Source organism: Setaria italica, chromosome V (assembly GCF_000263155.2).
Source record: "Setaria italica strain Yugu1 chromosome V, Setaria_italica_v2.0, whole genome shotgun sequence".
Taxonomy (NCBI): domain Eukaryota; kingdom Viridiplantae; phylum Streptophyta; class Magnoliopsida; order Poales; family Poaceae; genus Setaria; species Setaria italica.
In genome coordinates this window covers 44,918,947-44,940,964 of record NC_028454.1, presented here as the reverse complement: position 1 = coordinate 44,940,964, position 22,018 = coordinate 44,918,947, and the positions used below count along the sequence as shown (strand labels likewise).

At 52.0% G+C, this 22,018-nt stretch overlaps 5 protein-coding genes, 1 non-coding gene and 2 pseudogenes across 6 annotated transcripts in view; all 8 read right to left on the bottom strand.

Moving 5' to 3' along the window:
- Positions 1–624: 624 nt before the first annotated feature.
- Positions 625–2,470, bottom strand: LOC101783674 (uncharacterized protein At1g28695). The gene is made up of 3 exons (XM_004972253.2): positions 2,154–2,470; positions 1,550–1,912; positions 625–1,469 (listed from the first exon to the last, which is right to left on the bottom strand). Exons 1-3 carry the CDS (start codon positions 2,418–2,420, stop codon positions 966–968), a joined length of 1,134 nt encoding a protein of 377 aa, XP_004972310.1. The 5' UTR covers positions 2,421–2,470; the 3' UTR covers positions 625–965.
- Positions 2,471–3,314: 844 nt separating this feature from the next.
- LOC101766667 (uncharacterized protein At4g15970) lies at positions 3,315–5,044 on the bottom strand. Its single transcript, XM_004971024.2, has 3 exons — positions 4,746–5,044; positions 4,278–4,661; positions 3,315–4,112 (listed from the first exon to the last, which is right to left on the bottom strand). Exons 1-3 carry the CDS (start codon positions 4,989–4,991, stop codon positions 3,624–3,626), a joined length of 1,119 nt encoding a protein of 372 aa, XP_004971081.1. The 5' UTR covers positions 4,992–5,044; the 3' UTR covers positions 3,315–3,623.
- Positions 5,045–8,231: 3,187 nt separating this feature from the next.
- On the bottom strand, positions 8,232–9,737 carry LOC101783267. The gene is made up of 3 exons (XR_002678006.1): positions 9,416–9,737; positions 8,845–9,207; positions 8,232–8,736 (listed from the first exon to the last, which is right to left on the bottom strand). It is a non-coding gene; the product is annotated as an uncharacterized protein At4g15970 (transcript).
- Positions 9,738–11,688: 1,951 nt separating this feature from the next.
- LOC101782864 (uncharacterized protein At4g15970) lies at positions 11,689–13,151 on the bottom strand. The gene is made up of 3 exons (XM_004972251.2): positions 12,911–13,151; positions 12,453–12,821; positions 11,689–12,316 (listed from the first exon to the last, which is right to left on the bottom strand). The coding sequence occupies exons 1-3, from the start codon at positions 13,100–13,102 to the stop codon at positions 11,807–11,809; spliced, it is 1,071 nt and encodes a 356-aa protein (XP_004972308.2). The 5' UTR covers positions 13,103–13,151; the 3' UTR covers positions 11,689–11,806.
- Positions 13,152–14,469: 1,318 nt separating this feature from the next.
- LOC101782463 lies at positions 14,470–16,138 on the bottom strand (annotated as a pseudogene).
- A 567-nt stretch (positions 16,139–16,705) lies between these two features.
- LOC101765846 (uncharacterized protein At4g15970) lies at positions 16,706–18,982 on the bottom strand. Its single transcript, XM_004971022.4, has 3 exons — positions 18,721–18,982; positions 17,447–17,809; positions 16,706–17,328 (listed from the first exon to the last, which is right to left on the bottom strand). The coding sequence occupies exons 1-3, from the start codon at positions 18,880–18,882 to the stop codon at positions 16,822–16,824; spliced, it is 1,032 nt and encodes a 343-aa protein (XP_004971079.1). The 5' UTR covers positions 18,883–18,982; the 3' UTR covers positions 16,706–16,821.
- Positions 18,983–19,656: 674 nt separating this feature from the next.
- On the bottom strand, positions 19,657–20,564 carry LOC101782051 (annotated as a pseudogene).
- A 447-nt stretch (positions 20,565–21,011) lies between these two features.
- LOC101766261 (uncharacterized protein At1g28695) overlaps positions 21,012–22,018 on the bottom strand; it is a 2,963-nt gene continuing 1,956 nt past the window's right edge. The window contains exon 3 of the mRNA XM_004971023.2: positions 21,012–21,727. Coding sequence (XP_004971080.1) covers positions 21,242–21,727 — 486 coding nt within the window. The 3' untranslated portion in view covers positions 21,012–21,241. The remainder of the gene's footprint in view (positions 21,728–22,018) is intronic.

Below are 22,018 nucleotides of genomic sequence, written 5' to 3'. Positions count from 1 at the left end.
AGCCCAAGAAATCAAATACTGTAAGGCCTTTAAGCCCATCGAAAAGGATCTGGATCAGTGTTCAAAGCTGTCTGTATCACCCTCACACACACAAAAAAAAAAAAAGCTGTCTGTATCACCGTATGGGATTGGGATGAATGGCTCCATCACCGTGCGAAAGATAGGATTCAGATTACAAAGACAGATGATCTTTTAAAAAAAGATTACGAAGGAAAATTACTCCGTACTTTCGAGTTTCGAGCATCCCTAGGTCTGATAGCACATGGCTCCGCGGTCAAGGATATGAGATCCATTTCTATCGCTGCAGCCGAAACTAAGCATGTGCGGTTAAAACATTCAGACTTGGGAATGCACGGTTGTATTTTATGCTTATTTCTACAATAGCAGTGCGCAGATTGTAGTGTGAGCAGACAGAAGGGACAACACTAATGTTTTTATATTAAGCTTTCTGTTAGAATTTTGACGCCATCTTCCACGTGGCAGACTGGCAGTGTGCTCAGCCCTGTTCACGTTTAATGTTTCAATACTTGTAATAAGCTAGTCACTGAAAGGAAAAAAAAAACAGAGTAGATCACTAATCATAGATCAACAAGTGTTTATTGATCCAGAAACGAAAGCAACTCAAGAGAAGTGCTTGGCAAGCGCTTCGCGACCCATCCTGTTGCTTTGCAACAGGTCTCTGAAAAGACTACTGTCGCCCTCGCACAATTTTCCGGCATTCATAGAAGAGTAGTAACAAGCTGTCGATAACCTTTTCAGCGACATACCATTCTCCGGCATCTTCATGGAGGAGTAACAAGCTGCAATATCCTTTCCAGATTACTACCTGACATGCTCCTGTTTATTCAGAGCTCGAGCTCATATTACAAATGGGCACTCAAAAAACAAAAAGGAGTGGGCACAGCGATCGGTCGAACTGCCAACCTGAAGCTCACACTCTCTGGTGAGTCTCCCTCAGAGCTAGCTTACGTCCATCCCATGGATTTCCGGCAATTGCTCGGGGCCGTCACCTTGATATCCACCTTCTTCCTCTCCTCCGGCGGCAGGCTGGTGTAATTCTTCCAATCCGCGGCGACGTTCTTGAGGTCACTCACCTTGTTCTCCAACCCCATGCAGCAGTTGGCGTGCACGGTGCAGACCTTGTCCAGCCGATCCTGGAAGTCGCAGAAGCCGCTGATGTACTCCGTCTCCAGCGGCTGGATCCTGGCCCCGAGCTCGCTGATGAGCTCGTGCTTGATCGTGTTGAACACCACCTGCTCGATCGGGTCGCCGTCGAACCTCGCCCTCGCCGCCCGCCAGTACTTGATCATCGCGACGCTCCGGTTCGTCGACTTCATGTAGTAGAACCCCACGTTGTTCTCGCAATCCAGGAGAGCAGGCGCCATCTTGGAGTTGTCCAGCGAGCAGCTCATGTCGGCGTAGACGGAGATGTGCTGGAACGGATTGCGAAGCCATAGGATGTCGGCGTCCTGCAGGAGACCAACGTGTTCAGAGTCCAGCTGCTAATCAATGTTCAGACTACAGATCGTTCCCATATCATCGTTCCTACCGTGAAGAGGAAGTTGTAGCCGAGCTCGAGGACGCGCTGCTGGATGGAGAGCTTGAGCCAGATCATCTCGACGTATTCTCTGGTCCCGAACGTCCTGGCCCTGTTCATGTCCATGGACTTCACCTCCAGCAGGTAGCAGTGAGGGTGCACGGCCTTGCAGCCGCGGTACGAGCTGGCGTCGACGGTGACGATGAGGACGTGGTCGACGAGGTGCGCCGTGTCCTCGCCGTTCCTGAAGCCGCCGAGGAAGATGTCGAGCAGGGAGTTGGGCCGCGTCCAAACTTCGTTCACCGACGTCATTATCACTGTCCTGTCCTCCATGGCCACTTTCCGGAGCAGCTTAGCGAGGCCCGCGAATTCCACCTGCGTGTAGAACTCATGAGTTCATATATTCTTCCTTTATTTTTAATTTAGAGCGGAGACAAAGGTAAGTCGAAAGTCGAATTCATGAGTTATACGAAGATAATACGCGGAGCCCAAGAACACATCGCTGTTCATGTTGACTAGTGTAATGCGCGGCCATAGAGACGGAACGGCCCAACTGCCCAAGAGCATCGGGTGCAGCGCGCACGAGAGCGGTGGGGCTTAATCTACGGGTACGCACCTCGTGATCTTGCGTAGGGGCGGCACGGTCGTCGTCGGCGGCGAGAGTGCCGGCCGCCGGCGGCTTATTATTAGCCGGGGCAATCTGGGGCAGCACGGTCGTCGTCGTCCCGTTCCCCCGCCAGCTCGCCGAGATGGTGGACAGCCCCTCGCCGAGGCGGTCGGACGCGAGGAGGAAGAGGAGGGCGGTGGGCAGCGCCGCGCCGAGGAGGAAGCTCACCGCGTGGCTGCCGCTCTGCGGCAGCTTGCCGCCGGCCCCCGGGCCCATGTCTCGTCTCCGGGCAGCCGGACTGAAACTGCCTGCTGCGACGACGGTCCCGGCAGTGCAAGCGTGCAGTGGTAGCTGCTGACAATTGGCATGCTATATGTAAGCTTGAGGTTGCGACGGTCTGCCCGGATCGGAACGCAGGCAGGCAGCGCGCGCACGTGTTGTGATCCGATGGACATGGTAGCTCGCGCTCCCTACTCGTCGCCGTCCGATACTTAAACACACCTAGCTTGATCTCGATCCGGCCACGGCGTGGACTTTCAGCGAGACAATCAATGCGCGATTAAGTACAGGGATAAACAACTTTCGTCGTCACGTTACGCCCGCCGCCGATGCTGCTGCCGCAGCCACGATGCGCTACCACGCCGCCGCTCAACCTCCGCCGCCGGTGATCAACACAGTCGCACGGAGGCCTCGTTGGAATGTTAGATTGGACCTTGGGCCTCTTGTTCATCATTATCTGGGGGCTGAATACTACTCTGGGGGCCCAGAAGCGTACAGAATCAGAATGGTACTGCCGACCCAGATGATTTCGTCATTCTGGGGCCCATACGCCCATAGTTGCCTATCTAAGCTTTTTTTTTTAGTTGCCTAACTAACCTAATCTACTAGTGAACGCTCGCGTATGAGACAGTTTAGCTTACCTTGTCAATAGTGTTACGGACCTATTTAGTACTGGATACATTATTAGCCCTCATTTCATTCTGTTGGATTAACAATGAATCCAATTAGTCGCCTGCACGCACGCTAGTCATTCAGAAGCAACAAGAGCACCTCTATCATATCGTATATAGTATAACCAGACGAACAAAAATAGTTCGGTGGGAAGACAAACGGACGGCGCGCATGATGCATGATTGAGTTGAGACACGAAGATGATTATTTGCTCAGGAATTCTGATGAAAAAGTCCGGCACCTGTCGAAACCGGGTTGGCTGAAAGCCTGAAACCGGAGACGGCTAAACCAGATTCTGATTACTATTTGTTTCAACACCCCGGCAGACTTGAATCCAAACCAACTGGAGTTCTGAAGTTTGAGCAAGTCCTGCAGATTTGAATCCAAGCCAATCCAGGCACGTACGGAACTACCAGTACATTGTAGTATATGAATCCAAATTCACAAATGTCTTCCATAAACTCAAATACATACATGAACTAACGTATAGTGTATACCATTTCGTAAATTGTAGTATCGTCAGTCTCGTCAGTGTATGCAGCGTCCTCCCTCGAACGTCCACCCGATCTTCCCCGTCCGCCGCTCCCACAGCGGGTGCGCCATGTAGCGCTTCCAGTCGGCGATCACCCTCTTGAGGTCGAACAGCTTGTTCTCCAGCCCGATGCAGCAGGTCATGTGCACGGTGGCGACCCGGTTCAGGTCCCGCCCGAGCTGGCAGAACCCGCTCACGTCGGCGGCGTCGATGAACCGGATCCGCACGCCGAGCTTCCCCGCGAGCTCGCGCTTGATCTCGTTGAACACGAACTGGTCGTGGTTCTCCGGGAACCGCCGCCGCGCCGCGTGCCAGTAGGCCATGGCGCGGGCGTTCCGGGGCGTCGCCTTGAAGTAGATGAAGCCCGTGTTGGGGAAGTTGCCCAGGTCGTCCGGGTTGCCGAAGTAGAAGTCGCTCGACGTCGTGATGTCCGCCGCCATCGTGATGTGCACCAGCGGGTTCCGGAACCACGCCACGTCAACGTCCTGCAAGACGGATGTACAGTACAAACCGCATCATATCAGTCAACGCCGAGTACTAGGTAGTCGTGCGAGCACGAAAGGAAGAACGAGTTACGAAAAGGATGGCATAGAGATTGATGCATTCATCATCGATCGACGATGGAAATGGTTAGTGTGGTGTGTACGTGCCGTGAAGAGGAGGTTGTAGCCGAGCTCGAGGATGCGCTGCTGGAGCTTGAGCTTGCTCCAGACGAGGTCGAGGTAGTCCTTGGTCATGTAGCTCTTGGCGCCGGAGAGGTCGAGGCCCTCCTTCTCCGGCCGGAGGAGGTGGCAGTGCGGGTGCACGGCCTGGCACCGCCGGAACGCGCCGTCGTCCATGGCCACCACCACGATGTGCTTCACGAAGTGCGACACGTTCTCGCCCACGCGGAAGCTCTCCAGGAACGAGTCCAGCAGCGACCCGGGCGCCGCCCACGCCTCGTTCACCGACGTCATGATCACCGTCCGGTCCTCCATCGCCGCCCGCCGCAGCATCCGCGCGAACTCCGCCTCGCCGTCGCCGCCCGCGCCCGTCTGCAAGCGAAATCACAACACCGATCAATAACGTCAGAGCATGTATATGCTCTGCTCGTTCGCCGGAGGAGTGTGCATTATTACCTCATTAGCCGGAGAAGCTGTTGCTCCGGCGTGTTGCTCAGCTCCGACCGTGGCGTTGGCTCGTGGAGTGCTGCAACGCACGCTAGCCGATCCAGCTGGCACCTCCCCTCTTCTCTGAACGCCGTTCACCAGCTCGGGCCTCGCCGACGACGTGAGGAAGAAGAGGAGCAGCGCGGTGGCTGAGGCCGCCCCGAGGAGGAAGATGACCACCGGAGACAGAGAGGTGCCGGCCTTGGAGGTCGCCATTCCTGCTGCGAGCCAATAATGCTACTACTCGTATATACTCGATTTAACATGTGATGTGCTGGTGTGCGTCGTGCATCAGTTCTGTTGCGAGCTTGACTTTTCGTGGAGATTGGTAGAGCCATGACAGATGTGCCAGTTCGTGCCGCCCAACCCTCGCGTTTCATCATGTAAAATTTTTCTGGAATAATTCGACCTGTCTGGTATCACTTGTGCCAAACGCAGATTTTTTTTTTACGGGAAAAGGCGCAGATATATTCTGGGGCCTTCCTTTGTACGGAGTACTTGTTTGCATTGAAAAAAAAACGTGATGCCATGGCCGTTCATCAACGGATGAATGGCTTAGGCACGTGAGGATTCATCAATCATCGGATTCTAGGCCCAGTTTATTTTATTACATATATATTTTTCGAAGCAAACAATTTGATATAGTACATGGTTCCATCATTGGGGATATAGGATCAACTTCTAGGTTCTAGCTGCTGAAGCTTCTGCAACCGATCGAGACTATGATACCAAATATTCAGACTGCAAATTGCATGGTTGTTGGAGATTTATCTATGCTACTAAGAATTCATACAGAACAAAAGATCAGACAACTATTAGCATCATAAAATTATTTCAATTCAAACAGAAGATGTGAGGCTGCTGTGTGCACACATGACGCGAGTCGCTACGAGGGAAGCCCTGTCCCTATCATTTACCTGTAAGAGCTTCGATCGATGCCATTTTCCATGATGCAGTAGGCGACTCCCGCCCAAGTCTGTTCGCCTACATGCTTGATGATTTAACGTGCAACAGCTCGAATTGAAGCGCAGGGCACGTGCTATGATGATCAGGCAATATGGCCACTGCGACAAAGAGATCAGCAACGACGGAACAAGCCAATCGTTGATCTGGAGACGAAGGGTTGTTTGGTTTTTTAAGCTCCTAAAATTCTTATCACATCAAAATGTTTAGATACTAATTAGTAGTATTAAATATAGACTAATTACAAAATCAATTGTACACATGGAGGCTGATTTGCGAGACGAATCTATTAAGCCTAATTAGTTCATGATTTGACAATGTGATGCTACAGTAAATATGTGTCAATGATGGATTAATTAGACTTAATAGATTCGTCTTGCGAATTAGCCTCCATCCGTGTAATTATTTTATGATTAACTCATATTTAATCTTCTTAATTAGTCTCCGAATATTCGATGTGACATGAATTTTGATACAAACGGGGACCCCGAAAGCAACAACTCGCGACCCATTCTTCGTTTCCACCGAGACAGGTTTCTGAAAGAACGTGCCGGCCTTTCTCTGAAACTGTAATGTTTTTGTCCACAACGAAGTAGTAGTACTCAAGGAGCACTGCAAGGGAAGGCGATACACATGGTCGTCTCTTTCTCTGACCTCTGCATAAATTGCAATCTACCTTTCTTGTTCGTAAAACTAGCAGTAGCAACTAGCAACCATGTTTTGAATGCAGGAACAGTGCATGAGTTCAGCCAAAATTTGGCAGGAAAACTGCCCAATTCTTCCAGGAACAGGGAATTTTCCCCTCTATTCCGAATAGCTCCTCTGCAAGTGTTTGTACTGAAAGTGAATTTTCGCTGTCCCATGGATCTCCCTCAGCTGTGCGCACCTTGAAATATATTCCTACTCTCTGTTGAGTCTCGCTCCGAGTTACGCCCATCCAATCGACGATGAGTATCAATGTACAATCACTAGAAATGGATGGTAATTCGAAGCTGATCAGTCGCTAGAATCAATGGTTGGTCAAATTGACGATGAGTTTCATCTTCCAGTTCCAGATAATCTTAATTACCGTGTAGAGGAATCTGTAGCCGAGCTCGAGGATACGCTGCTGGAAAGAGAGCTTGAGCCAGACCAGCTCCATGTATTCCTTGGACTGAAAATGTCAAATTTCAAGTGCATGCGCACTAGGAGACCATTTCTTAGAAACTTTGTCTTCTAGTGCACATGCACATGGAATTTGCCATTCTCGTTTGAATTTTCTAGTTTCAGTTTGTATCGCAACTTTTACCACAAAGTACATTGTCGGTCTCAAAAAAATTTGATACAAGACAGATTCGTGGATAAAAGGAGATAACACTTGAAGAAATGGAAAAATAATAGGTCCCTCTTACAACGGGGTAGGGCTCCTTTACATTTCAAAAATATCCTTCCTCAACCACTACATTCCTAGGATATGCTGTACACAAAGGTCATTGGGGGTAACGTATACAAATTGAATTCTTCCACGTAGTCACATTTTTCACGCCTCCGTCCTTCCAACCTCGGGACTTCACCTTCACTCCAGATCGATCCTCCAGCCTCGTGCTTTCACCCTCGCCCCGAGATAGATGTCCAACCTCATGGCGCCTGGTTTGTTATGTTACTCCAAGAGACTTTGCGACATCTTCCTTCAACTCCCGCTCCTGAGTAAATAGTAAAAAGTTGAAAACTCGGTGTTCGAGACTGACCCCGAACACTCGAGAGTTAGTTCAGTTGGAGTTTGGTCATCAGTTATCAGTTGCTAGCTTCGGGTCCCTCCAATAACAAAGAAGATGCGAGGTTACTAGTCTTACTGACAGAATGGTTTTCATAAGAAGCTGCGATGTTAACTAAGTTTTATTCCTTGGTCAATAAGTTGCAAGGTTAGAGAGTTTTTACCCGCAAACGGCGCTCAAGAGTGTCTAGTTTTTTATCGATCCCCAACATACATCTATACTATGGATGCACATCGTTCCAAAATTTGTAATACTCCACCCAGAAGGTGTTTTCATGCTCCACCCAGAAGTTTGAGTATAGCTTTTTGAGGGGTTTTCTTGCTCCGCCCAGAAGGTGGTTTGCACTGATAGGATATACAAACATGTCTTGTTGGGCTTTGGTGCATCGAAAAAGAAAAAAGTACATGTCTTCCGATGTTCAAAAAATTGAAAAAATGGTAAATACTGCTGTTCATCAATTAAATTGACTCTATCGTGTAATGGAACTGACTCCGTCATCTTGTAGGAGCTGACTCCTGCAGTGTTCTTGCCTTTCCTGGCGGAGCTTGACCAGGGCTCAGTTCTACAAATCGATTTGGACATACCATCTATATGGTCAACATTGCCTTTGAGATTGTCAACGGAGCTCACTCGAGATTGTGCGGCAAAGCTCTAGCACGAACTCAGAGCCATTTCTAAGGCAACTGTATAAGTGTAGTGCAACAAAGCGATCACTTGTACAGGCGCTCTCACGGATTTATCGACCAGTTCTTTTTATCCGGCGAACCGCACTTGGTGGGATCCTTCCATAAGAACTTCCGGCTCTTCTCCTCCGGCGTCAAGCCGGTGAAGTTCCTCCACTGCCCCAGCACTTCCCTCAGGTCGTAGAGCTTGTTACTGAGCCCGAAGCAGCAGTTGGCGTGCATGGTGCACGCGGCGCCAATGTCGCTGTGGTAGATCTGGCAGAAGCCGGCGAAGCGCGCCGTGTCGAGGAACCGGATACGCACCCCGAGGTCGCCGGCGAGCTCGTGCTTGATCTCGTTGAAGACGGCCTGCTCGTGGTTCGGCGGGAACCTCGCCCGCGCTGCCCGCCACCGCCGCAGCATCTCGACGCTCCGGTTCGTCGCCTTGACGTAGTAGAACCCTGTGTTGGGCCAGTTGTCGAGGCTGCTGGCGTCGCCGTGGAATATGTCGCTCGACGTCGTCATGTCCGCGAACATGCTCATGTGCCAGAACGGGTTGCGGAACCACACGATGTCCACGTCCTGCATGCAGAGATCGAGCTTATCAGTTTCGACATCAGACATGCATCGTCAGATCAGATGCTAACTGAATACGAGTCCGTTTCAGATCCGATCGTTTGTTATGCGTACCGTGAAGAGGAAGTTGTAGCCGAGCTCGAGGACGCGCTGCTGCAGCGAGAGCTTGGTCCAGACCAGCTCGACGTAGGCCTCGCTCATGAACTTGTTGGCGGAGCTCAGGTTCATGGACTTGACCTCGAGGAGGTAGCAGTGGGGGTGCACGGCCTTGCAGTGCGCGAACGCCGCGTCGTCGACGGCGACGACGAGGACGTGGTTGAGGAGGTGCTCGATCCCCTCGCCGGCACGGAAGCTCTCGCGGAAGACGTCGAGCAGCGAGCCGGGCCGCGCGAACGCCTCGTTCACCGACGTGATGATCACCGTCCTGTCGTCGGTGGTGACCTTGGGCAGCAGCTCGGCCAAATCTGCAAATTCGGACTGAGGGTGCAGCTGCATCAGTCACACCATTTCTCTCATACACCTAGAACAAAAGAAAGAGATCGAAGCACTTTGCTGCTAATAACAATGCTTTCCGGAAATTTTGAAGTAATGGTTGAAAGTTCTAGTAATGGATTGACATCATTGATCTTACTAATAAAATCGCTGGGTCTGGTCGTACCTGCTGAGCGTGGGTAGCAGTTGGAGCAGCGCCGCCGGCTGAGAGAGTAGTGTTGCCCCCCTGAGCCGGCGGGCCGCCTACAGCCGAGGCCGGGAGCTGGGTCGGAGTTGGCCCCCAGCTACTGGAGATGGTGGACAAGCCCTCTCCGAGGCGGTCGGACGCGAGGAGGACGAGGAGGGCAGTGGGCAGCGCCGCGCCGACGAGGAAGAACACCACGTGCTGGCAGGCCTCCTTGCCTCCGAGCCCCAGACCCATGCCGTTTTGGTAGCCGTAAGCCCGTAAGCCCACGTACGAAATGGAAGCTGGCAAGTAACCCCTGCTTGGCTTGTTCCGGCCGACCGGCGGTCGAGATCTCCAGGGCCGGAGGAGGACTGAAGGAGAAGCTACACTGACTCTGCTCCTATATAGTCGTCGTTTCCGTGACTCCGCACTAGGCCTGCTGACGGGGCGGGTGGAAACGGGGATTCGGGGCAGGGTCTGAGATGGGGTTTACTGGGATGGGTATGAATGGGTTGTAGTTGCTTACGGGGCGGGGTAAGGCGGGTTTACTGCAAAGGTGAGTTGGGTGTGGGTTGTTTTAGTTTCTTTCGGAGGAAAGCTGCATCTCTTTGCTCGCATAGCAAAACGGCCTGCCATCGCCGGCGGCCCCAACCACAACTGCTGCCGTCGAACCCAGCCACTACCGTTGCCACCTCTCCCGCAAAAAAAGTCATGCGCATCCTTAGCTGCCCTCCACCATCTCCTTCTCCGCATCATCCTGTTCCCCTTCTCCTCATCCCTCTTTCCCTTCTTGCTAGAGATTGACTTGGCTATCAACTGCTCCAGCGCCGGCATCGAGTCCTATAACGGTGGCCTCGCTAGTCTGCGGGAGAAGGTTCTTGATCTGTGCGGCTCGCCAAGGAGGTCCAGATTGGCGGTAGCCCGTGAGCAACTCCGTTCTTGCCTGGTCCATCGATGAGTGTTCCTAATACACAGGGATTCTTTAATTAAGATTTGCTTCCAGCAAGTGTTTGTTTTGGAGTCAGGACAATTGGACAAATCTACAGCTAAATTTCTAATTAATCCGAGTCTGGAAGTAATTCGTTTCTTATCAAATTTCGCAAGTACCCCTATCCTATAATGTGTTGAAGAGCAGAAGGCCTCATCCTCCGTAGACTGAGAAGCACCATGAGTGCTCTAGTTGCATGATCATCAGTATCAGACTGTTAACAGGTCCACTTCTGCCGTTGACTGTGCAGCTATATTTCTCCGATTCTTTCAGTCAAGTTGACAAGTATGGCATGCCACACTTGTTTTTACACACAATGGAATGCAAATTGGAACATCCTTGGGTTGAGCAAGTATGGCAAGTCAGGCAAGTGAGCGGCGCTCAGTTGAGATGCACAACTTGAACGCATCTCTGGGTTTAACCCACTCATGCGTGCTTTGATTACACCCACGCTTAAACGGAGTGGTGGGTTAATTATTGAGATTTTGGGGCGGGGTGAATTCCATAAATTTCGGGGCGGGGTGGACAAGGGGCGGGTAACAGCCCCATTAGCAGGCCTAACTCCGCGCTCGCAAGCAATTGACTAGTGCGTGCGCAGTTAACGAAGGAGCACACGGTGGCGAGTACGATACGCTTACTCTGAGCAAAGCACGAGGTTTGCCCGCATGTGCATCTGATTTGATGCACCGACGACACGACGTGCGACGCCAGCTCAGGTAATTAATACCAGCTCAGGAAGCCGTTGGTCCTCGAGTCAACCTTGATTCGGCCGGCCGGCCGGGGACATGTGGCCGGCTGCCGTTCCCTGTCAATGATCGACGTGGTGAGCGGATTTCAAGACTTCATTTGGATCCGTTGTTTTCAAACACCGAGGGCTTTTTTTGAGAGACAGAGATCAGGGCATTTCACATAGTATGTGTGAGGGAGGCCGGGACTTACCAGGATTAAGCCTGTATGTGCCCCCTCAACTAACAATTAGCCCAACAGCCCACCAACGAATCCAGGTTCCGCAGTTCGCCAGTTCCGCTGCACCGCGTGCAGAGAGAGTCTGTCTGTCGCCGCGCTGCCCGGCGTCTCTGCCTCTGCACCGCACCTGAACTAGTCAAGTGATCAGTGGTGCACAACGCATAATAATCAATCAGACAATCCCGGGTAGGATAAATTAGTAGAGGCGGTCGGTAGCATCACATAGCATCTAGGCTAGAGTGGGCTTCATGCCTTGCATGCCCATCCTAGGATGTCGAAATCCTAGCTCCCTCCTGCATATGGAGTATTGTACAGGCTCGTGCGGCACCCATTTGAAATTCGCAAAATTTTGAAAAAACTACATTGATTTGTTCGCAGTGTTCAGACATCAACATTTGGAACATGTGTATTCACAGAACAGCACAGCTAGTTGTGCTAATCTAATGAGACTCGTCGACGACAATTTACACTCTCCAACCGATTGTCTTCCAGCACCTAGCCGGGGGCGTCCACTTGTTGAAACCCCCTGCTTTCTTCCTCTCCTCCGGCGCCAGGGCCGTGTAATTCCTCCAATCCGCGGCTTTATCCTTGAGGTCGAGCACCTTGTTTGCCAGCCCGATGCAACAGTTGGCGTGCATGGTGCAGACCCTGTTCAGGTCGTCGTGTAACTCGCAGAACCCGCTGAAGTAGGCCGTCTCGAGCCCCTCGATCCTGCCCTGGAGCTTGCTGACGAGCTCGTGCTTGATCTTGTTGAACACATCCTGATCGTGGCCGTCGGGAAACCTCACCCTCGCCGCCCGCCAATACCTGATCATCTCGATGCTCCGGTTCGTCGACTTCATGTAGTAGAGCCCGGTGTTGAGCTCGTTGTTCAGGGGATCAAATGTATCCCTGAAGTAGTCGGTGGACAAGCTCATGTCGGCGTACACGGAGAAGTGCCGGAACGGATTGCGAAACCATATGATATCGGCGTCCTGCAAGCGATGCATCATGATAAATGATCAGGTCAAAAGTTGATCGAGCTACTAGATGCTAATATTGTACGGAGTACGTGGTAGGCCAAATTAAACGATTCATCATGAGTTTTAATTGGGAAATCATCGATCTTGCCGTGAAGAGGAAGTTGTAGCCGAGCTCCAGGATGCGCTGCTGGAAAGAGAGCTTGAGCCACACCAGATCCACGAACTCCTTGGTCATAAACTTGCTGGCCGAGCTCAGGTTGGTCGACCTCACCACCTCCAGGTGGTAGCAGTGAGGGTGCACGGCCTTGCACCGGTCGAACCCGCCGGCATCGACGGCGATGACGAGGACGTGGTTGAGGAAGCGCTCCGTGTCCTCGCCGTTCCTGAAGCTCTCGCGGTAGATGTCGAGCAATGAACCGGGCTGCGTCCATGCCTCGTTCGCCAGCGTGAGGATCACCGTCCTGTCCTCCATGGCCACTCTCGGGAGCAACTCAGCTAGGCCCGCGAACCCGACGACCTGCGACATATGAACACAGCTTGTAAAGTTGCAATTGATGATGGCAAGCCATATCAAATATGGAGTTGAATCTACGCTGGATTAATTACCTCTTGATCACGAGCCTCCTGAGCCAGTGGGCCATCAGCTGGCTGCCGGGTTCCACTGCTCGTCCTCCAGCTCAGGGAGATGCTGGACAAGCCCTGGCCGAGGCGGTCGGACGCCAGGAAGAAGAGGAACGCTGTGGGCAGAGCCGCGCCGAGGAGGAAGGACGCCAGGTGGTAAACAGTACTGTTTGCCATTGATCTCTTCTCAGATCGTGGACTTTTGCTCCCACACCTCCTAACCTGCTCGTCACTTTCAGAGAACATGTCTCGCTCTCTCTTTGTCGTTTTTAAGGACGTACAGGGCGTCGTGGACTTTTAATTTTTCAGACAACTAACACGCAGTTGTTAGCCAGTAGCAGGATTATTAGTTTAAGCACACAATTTGCACGCACGCATGTGCCTACGGGTGGTGTACTCTCGCATGCACTGGTGCAATGCCCACTTTGACCCGTTAAGTACCCAGGCAAAACCAGCTCAAGGCTCAACCAGTGGCTCTCCTTGCCAATCAACCACCGACCCACCTCCTGGGCCTGGGCGAGCGCTCCTGCAGGAACAAGCTGGCCACACAGCTAGCAGCGGGTGATAGGCTATCACTAGGATCAATATTATTTGGCTGCAGCTGTGGTTTATCCGACGAAGCAAATTTTTTTTATTTCAACTTGTCTGGTTGAAAAAATATTTGGCAAAACAACTTCTTCTAACTGTGTAACATGAATAAGAGGCTTCTCAAGAAGCCGGTAGTGAAGCCGGTTAAGAAACCCTACCAAAAGAGGTCTGAGTTGTTCACGCATAAGTATCTGACGAGCTAGTATGCCAGGATTCCATCGTAGGAACCCTTTGCCAGCTATTGGAGACTACTCCATCATACTGTACAAATTTTTTGAGCCGAGCCCAGGAATCTACACCGTGTTACAAGTGTGCATCAGAATATATGAGCAGTTCTGCAGGAACATGGTGCTTCAAAAAATGGAACGCGAAACAGGATGAGTTTAATACTCTGCTCGATGATCTACTTGACCCATCTAATAACCTATCACCATGGACCAAAATAATGCTCTCTCTCTAGTTCCACTAAAGGTTCTGCAGTGTGGTGTAACGATCCAGCTCATGAAATACTTCATGCCCATTTTGCATGTTGAGTGGACCACACCTGCACTGCAATCTACTTACGCTTTCATCCTGCTTCACGTAAAAGAATTAACCTAAGGTTACAATGCTTCCTAGAGCTAGCTATTTAAGTTGATCTCACTCACTCTCCACTTCCAATTTTAGGACTAAAGTTATAGAGCTATCATGCCAATGCATGGTACTTCAAATTGTTGACCCACTAGCCTGGTCCAATTGTCACATGGGCTACAAGTTACATGGTGTACTGCACGATCGATGGTGTACTGCACGATCGATGGGATAAAACTAGCTGCCACTCTGGCAGCTATCACATTGGAGACGTACAAATTTTTGAGCCGAGCCCAGAATCTGTATCATGTAGTCATGTTGCAACTGAATCAGAATATATAATGGTCACTTGGAGGTTGCCATGCACTCTTCTCTAACGTGTCTCTTCAGGGTTTGCGCCACTTGGATGACTTCCGGCACCTGGCCGGGTACGTCCACTTGAACCCGCCCTTCTTCCTCTCCTCCGGCGCCAGTCTCGTGTAGTTCTTCCAGTCGGCGGCGATGTACCTGAGGTCGTGCACCTTGTTCTCCAGCCCGACGCAGCAGTCGGCGTGGATGGTGCAGACCTTCTCCGGGTCGTCGTGGTACTCGCTGAACCCGCCGAAGTACACCGTCTCCAGCGGCTCGACCTTGACCTGCAGCTTGCTCACAAGCTCGCGCTTGATCATGACGAACACCCACTGGTCGTGCCGGCCGGGGAACCTCTCCCTCGCCGCCCGCCAGTACTTCACCATCTCGACGCTCCGGTTCGTCGACTTCATGTAGTAGAGCCCGGTGTTGAGCGGCTGGTCCAGGGGAGCACGCGAGGGCTTGAAGTGGTCCGACGAGCAGCTCATGTCGGCGTACATGGCGATGCGCCGGAAGGGGTTGCGAAACCATACCATGTCTGCATCCTGCAGAGAGCAATCAATCGTCAACCCACACTGCTATATCAGTGTTACCGCCTTCAGAGTTTCAGAGTTGGGCTAGCTGAAAATTGTTTGGTGTTTGATCGATCTTGCCGTGAAGAGGAAGTTGTAGCCGAGCTCCAAGACGCGCTGCTGGAAGGTGAGCTTGGTCCAGACCAGCTCCAGGTAGTCCCTGGACATGAACCCCTTGGCTGAGCTCATGTTCGCATTTGTTGTCACCTGCAGGAGGTAGCAGTAAGGGTGCACGGCCTTGCAGCGATCGAATCCGAGGGCGTAGAGGGCTACCACGAGGACGTGGTTGCGGAGGTGCGCGATGCCCTCGCCGTTCTTGAAGCTCTCGAGGTAGAAGGTCGAGCAGGGAGCCCGGCCGCGCCCATGCCTCATTCACCGGCGTGAGTATCACTGTCCTGTCCTCCATGGCTACCTTCGGTAGTAGCTCAGCTAGGCCCGCGAACTCGACCTGCTGGGTGTCAAATTATACAGTAGTAGTTTGGACTTCAAAATTCCACGAATAAATTTTAGTCGAGGTCGGAGATAATTGGTTAGAAATTCCATTGTTTTGAGTTTGAATTTTGCGCCACATTCCGAATTTACTCACTTTTGAAAGTCAAAAAGTAGCTGTGGGTTCCATTGTTACTGGGCAAACAGACCTTCAAATTTTTATTTTTACCGAATACGAAAGAGAATTACGCATCTTTGTATTAAGATAGAAAGAGTGAACATTTTACAACAACGCGCATAAGGAGCGCTTGAGCGTTTGCTAAGGTTCTACTGCAGAAAGTAAGCGACCAAGATTAAATGAGGGGCCGAATAGGCCGCACTGGAGGTGGAACGGACCTTCAAATTTTATTGGATGATAATTGGAACCATAATTATGTTGCAAAAATACACCATATTTTTTATAATTATTGTCAAATCTTTTATAATGAGTTACGGTCACCTCTTGATCTCGGGTAGGAGCAGCACCATGAGCAATGGGCAGCTGGGTCCTCCCAGTACTGCCCCAGCTGCGCGAGATGCTTGACAGGCGCCCCTCGCCCAAGCGGTCGGACGCGAGGAAGAAGAGGAGGGCAGTAGAAAGCGCCGCGCCGAGGAGGAACGACGCCGCATGGCTGCAGCCTTCCTTGCTCCGAAACCCCAGCCCCATGGCTGCGTCTGAAACTCACGAGCTGCAAATGCAAATCGGCTACTGTTCCATCGGTCTCTATACTTAAAAACGCCCTGCTCGACCGACCATATCAGATCGTGGACCTCGCTAAGCAAAACACATGTGCGATGAGCCAATAGGATGTGTGCCCCGCCAGGCCACGCAACGGTTTGACGCGCGAGGTAGTTCTGCGTCCCCCCCCCCCCCCCCCCCCCCCCCTCCGCGTGTCCCTTCTTGTAGTGAAGAACGGCGCAGCTCAGGTGGCTAGCTCGCTTTGAGTGCTGATTCAGGAAGTGGGAATATGTATGGCCTCGAACACTTTTGATCCCTTCATTCCTACACGATTGATTAGAAATTTCCCGGCTATGGACTTGTGTATAGTTTGTATGCCATGAGTTTGGAGCGAAGTAGCATGATTTTTTTTCAAAACACGATGCAGAGTTACACAGACACTCAACACGCATGCGCACCCCTTCTATGAATTCCCTCACCCTCAACTTACCTTTACGAGCATTTTGAAGAGTCTCTGATTATGAAATTGACGAAGTTACCAAAAGCATCTCACAATTTAAAGAGTGGAGCATTAATATTAAAATACTAAAAGAGTGTTTAGCAGCACTCCACTCCAGAAAAATTAACTCCACTCCACCAACTAAAAAAACTCGCTTCAAGTTTTCACGTCTCTAAGGCCTACGCCACCCCATGGAATCCCGACACCTAGTCGGGTACGTCCACTTGAAACCACCCTTGTTCCTCTGCTCCGGCGTCAGGCTCGTGTAGTTCTTCCAATCCGTGGCGACGTCCTTGAGGTCGTGCACCTTGTTCTCCAGCCCTATGCAGCAGCACGCGTGGATGGTGCAGACCTTCTCCGGGTCGTCGTGGTACTCGCAGAAGCCGCCGAAGTACACCGTCTCCAGCGGCTCGATCTTGACCTGCAGCTTGCTCACAAGCTCGTGCCTGATGTTGACGAACACCGACTGGTCGTGCTGCCCCGGGAACCTCTCCCTCGCCGCCCGCCAGTACTTCATCATCTGGACGGTCCGGTTCGTCGACTTCATGTAGTAGAGCCCGGTGTTGAGCGGGTTGTCCAGCGGCGCGCGCGACGGCTTGAAGTCGTCCGACGAGCAGCTCATGTCGGCGTACACGGGGAAGTGCCGGAACGGGTTGCGAAACCACACCATGTCGCAGTCCTGATCAATCAGCAGTGTACTATGCATCAGCCATCGATTGGTCTTCAGATTTGCATTCACAAATTGCAGGTTAATAAAAATTAAGATGGAAAATGCAAGTGCTGGAGTATGATCTTGCCGTGAAGAGGAAGTTGTAGCCGAGCTCCAGCACGCGCTGCTGGAAGGTGAGCTTGGTCCAGACGAGCTCCAGGTAGTCCGGGCTCATGAACGCCTTGGCCGAGCTCATGTCCACGGACGTGGCGTTGAGGAAGTAGCAGTGAGGGTGCACGGCCTTACAGCGCTCGAACCCGCGGGCGTCGAGGGCGACCACGAGGAGGTGGTTGAGGAGGTGCGCGATGTCCTCGCCGTTCTTGAAGCTCTCGAGGTGTAGGTCGAGTAGGGAGCCGGGCTGCGCCCATGCCTCGTTCACCGAAGTGATTATCACTGTCCTGTCCTCCATGGCCACTTTTGGTAGCAGCTCGGGTAGGCCCTTGAATAAGACCTGCATGTGAAATATTAAAATAAATAGTTTTAGACCGATTAAAACACAAGATTTACAGTTACGGTGGCTTTTTTCATATGCGATTATCTAAATCTGGGCCCTCCGGTTGTCTCGAAAGGGCCCATTTACTAACATACCGGCCGAAAAAGAGAAGACGACGTACTACTTACTTACTCATTCGATACTTAAAACCTCTGCTGGCTGATGAGTGCTGACCCATTGATTTGGGCCAACTCGTTCGGTGAAAAGGTTCACTGCCCTCTCTCTAAATCTAACTCATTCAAATGGAAAAAGCATCATGCCATCACTAGTACGACAGTATCCGCAAACGCACCAGGATGCAGTACAGGCACAAGTCAACTAAGTCTCGTTTAGCTATCTTGGTAATGCAAAATCATGCAAAATGAAATGATCTCAAAAACAGGAAAACATCCATTTCCCTCAGATTTCAAACTAAACAAATTGGTCCAGTTCATCCTATAATGAGTTGCATCATATATGTTAGAAAATAATTTGACGACTTTTTTTTTGTTATTTCTCATGTATGTTCATGGTCCCAGTTGATAAAAATAATAGGGCAATTTCTGAAAAAAAATTGTGACATAGTAATGATGCCAGTTTTGAACCCAAAATATAGCTTGTACAAGGAGAAACTAAAAAAGATACAAAGTTCATTAGGGAGTGACTTGATCCGGTTTGAATTATTATTCGTCGGAGTAAATGGAGTCGATATCTTGTTTCGAGAGTTAAATAGACAAATAAAATTGCTGAGGGTAATAGATGGGCTTTGGCCACAAGAAAGAAGATCATGCAAAGTGAAAGAACAAGTTGCCGATGCATATGACGCGCGCATACAAGCTGGGGCGTGTCTCATGGTCATGGAGTTCAATATAACATTAGGTGCGCCCTACCTCATTTGGACCGTCGCCCGCCGGAGCGCGCGAGATGCTGGACAGGCCTTCGCCGAGACGGTCGGACGCGAGCAAGAAGAGGAGGGCGGTGGGCAGCGCGGCGCCGAGGAGGAAGGACACCGCGTGGCTGCCAGCCTCCTTGCTCCGAAACCCCAGCCCCATGTCTCTCAAAAAAGAAAAGCCACGCGACCTGCAACTGGGCGAGGTGGCCGAGATCTGCAAGAACACAAGATATGCATACAAAATATGTATACACACTTGTTCCCCGGCTACTATTCCATTTCCATTTCTACACACTTAAACGCCCGGCCGGGCGCTGATCGGGTCGTACGTGGATTCGTTTTCAAAGGAACAACGTGCGATCAGCCTCCAGTAGGACGGGTGCTCCGCCACGCCACGCAAAGATTTCGACGCGCCAGGCGCATGCTGCCAGGCAGCCAGCGGCGTACGTCCTCGGACGTGCGTTTTTTTCCTTGTGTCCAGCGTGATGAGAGTTGACCGGCCGGCCGGTGAAGGTTCAGGTACCCAGCCGGATTTACTTTCAACGATTCACAGTACTTCCGAAGAACATTTGGTCCATTTACTTGTCAACGATTCACAGTACTTCCGAAGAACATTTGGTCCATGGGACCGTGTGTTCGTGTAGTTTCAGGTGAAGTTTCTACTTTGGACTATCTTCTTGTAACTACTCCTATTACAGCCTTAGGGGAGCATCTCGAACGATAGAGTCAGGTCAGAGTTTGCATCCATCTTGAACTTACCGAGAAAGTCTCAGAATTTGGTGTGTGGGTTTACCAAATCGAGTTACAAGAGCGTTTCCACGAAACGTGCCTGTTCAGTTCGAATTGAAATGTGAATTTTCCCTCTATAATTTGCTTTCATATATGTACCATGTAAATTCTCAAGGTCATTTTTTACATACATACGGTCGTTTGCTAGCTATGCAATTACCGGCCTGGTTGATCGGCGCCGGTTTGGCGAGGCGCGCCGCCGTACAGTCTACAGCGCCTCGGCCCTCGGGTACGCCCCCTGGCCTTATTGCCGCTCTTCTTCTCCGCGGGCGCCAGGCCCTTGTAGTTCTTCCACGCCGCGAAGCAGCAGTTGGCGTGCATCGTACAGACCCCGGCCCGCCGTCGATCCCGTCGCGGAGCTCGCAGAAGGTGCCGAAGAGCGCCGTGTCGAGGAACGCGATCCGGACGCCCACCTTCCCCGCGAGCTCGCGCTTGATCTTGTCGAAGACCGTCTGGTCGTGGTGCGGCGGGAACCGCGACCGCGCCGCCCGCCAGCACCGCAGCATCTCCACCGTCCGGTCCGTCGACTTCACGTAGTAGAAGCCGGTGTTGGGCGTGTTCTTCAGGGACTCAGGCTTGCCGGAGAAATGGTCGCTCGACATGGTCACGTCGGCGTACAGGTTGATGTGCCGGAACGGGTCGCGGAACCACATCACGTCCACATCCTGCACGTACTACTCAAATGATGATTCTATCGATCAGCATGCATTTAACTTGTAGAGACTCCAGACTCCAATTCAGAGATGGGTTCTTTGTCAAATGAATCACGTAGGTGCCGACCGTGAAGAGGTAGTTGTAGCCGAGCTCGAGCACGCGCTGCTGGAGCGAGAGCTTGGCCCAGACGAGCTCGAGGCAGCCTTTGCTGAGGAACAGGTTGGCAGCGCTGACGTTGGCGGACCTGACCTCGAGGAGGTAGCAGTGCGGCTGTGCGGGTGCACGGCCCTGCAGCGGTCGATCGAAGCCGCCGGCGTGGACGGCGACGGCTATTATGGGGGTATGGTTGAGCAGGTGCTCGATGCCCTCGCCGTTCCGGAAGCTCTCGCGGAAGAGGCGAAGAGGTCACGCCTCGTTCGCCGACGTGCACTCGGCACTCGGCAGCAGCTCGATCGAATTAAGTCAAGCATGCAGCCCACAGAAACATGGCCCAGTCGTACCTCAACCCGTCGCCAGACAGCCCAGGATGTGTGGGCTTGGCTCACAGAAGCGCTGCGGCCCATAGAAATATCACGCATTGCGAGAGTTACAAAACCTAACCTCTTCGTCTCCGGCCGGCGCTGAACCGCCGTCGCTTGTGAGATTTGATGCACGACGCGCAGCTCGTGGGCGAGCTCGCGCTTGATCTCGTTAAAATGGCCTGCCTACTCGTGGTTCAGCAAGAACCGTGCTCGCGCCCCCGCCACACCGGCGGGGGTATTGCGGGTAGCCCACAAGACTGACCGACTAAATTTGGATGGGTTTTGGATGAAATATTTTTTTTATGAAAGTAAAAGAATTTCGTTATGAATTTAGAACAATTGTTTGCATTTACTATGTTTTTCTCTAAAAGTCATCTCCCTCCACTGCAATCCACATAGCTCTTTTACTGAACATGAACGATATTCGGCAAAGAATAAGCGAACAGTGCACGCTATCTCATTTCCCCCGATCTGTACAAGCACAAATTACAATACAAACTGATCCACGCTGCGCTACCACGTAGGCACGTACCGCCGGGTGGCCTCACACACCGATCAGTGGATGCATATGCCGGGCACCTTCCAGCGCACGGGCCCCCGCCTCCGCTCCTCCTCGTCCATCTGCCTGTACGCCCGCCACTCCCGCAGCAGGTTGCCGAGGTCGTGGAGCTTGGCGCCGAGCCCGACGCAGCAGTTGGCGTGCATGGTGTAGAGCGTGTTGAAGTCGCGCGTGTTGTTGCAGAACCCGGCGTTGTGCTCGGTGTCCAGGAACTGGATGCGGAGGCCGCGCGTGGCCACCAGCTCGTGCTTGATCTCGTTCAGCACCTGCTGCTCGTGCTTCCCCGGGAAGGACTCGCGCGCCGCGTGCCACGCCTCGAACGCGCCCACCGTGCGACGGCTCGACTTGGCGTACAGGAACCCCGTATTCGGCAGGTTCATCGGGCTGTACGGGTCACCGAAGAAGAAGTCCGACGACGTCACCATGTGCGCCGCCACTGACATCCGCTCGAACGGGTTGCGGAACCACAGGATGTCCACGTCCTGCACCACCAACTCATTTTTTTTTAACGCACTGTAATAATAAGCTACTATGTGATGCATGCAAGAAGTTTCAGTCTTTTGATCAGAGGAAGGTAAGGGTGCGTTTGGTTGCGAGGACGAAGTGGGACGGGACGGGACGATCCCACTTCGTCCCGCGTTTGGTTGGAGGACAGGTGGGACGGGGACATCCCTACGAGGGAATATACCCTCCAGATGCGGGATGCCCCCGCCCCACCAAAACGAGCGGACGGGGGCATCCCACTTCGCCCCCTGCATACTTCGTTTGGACTC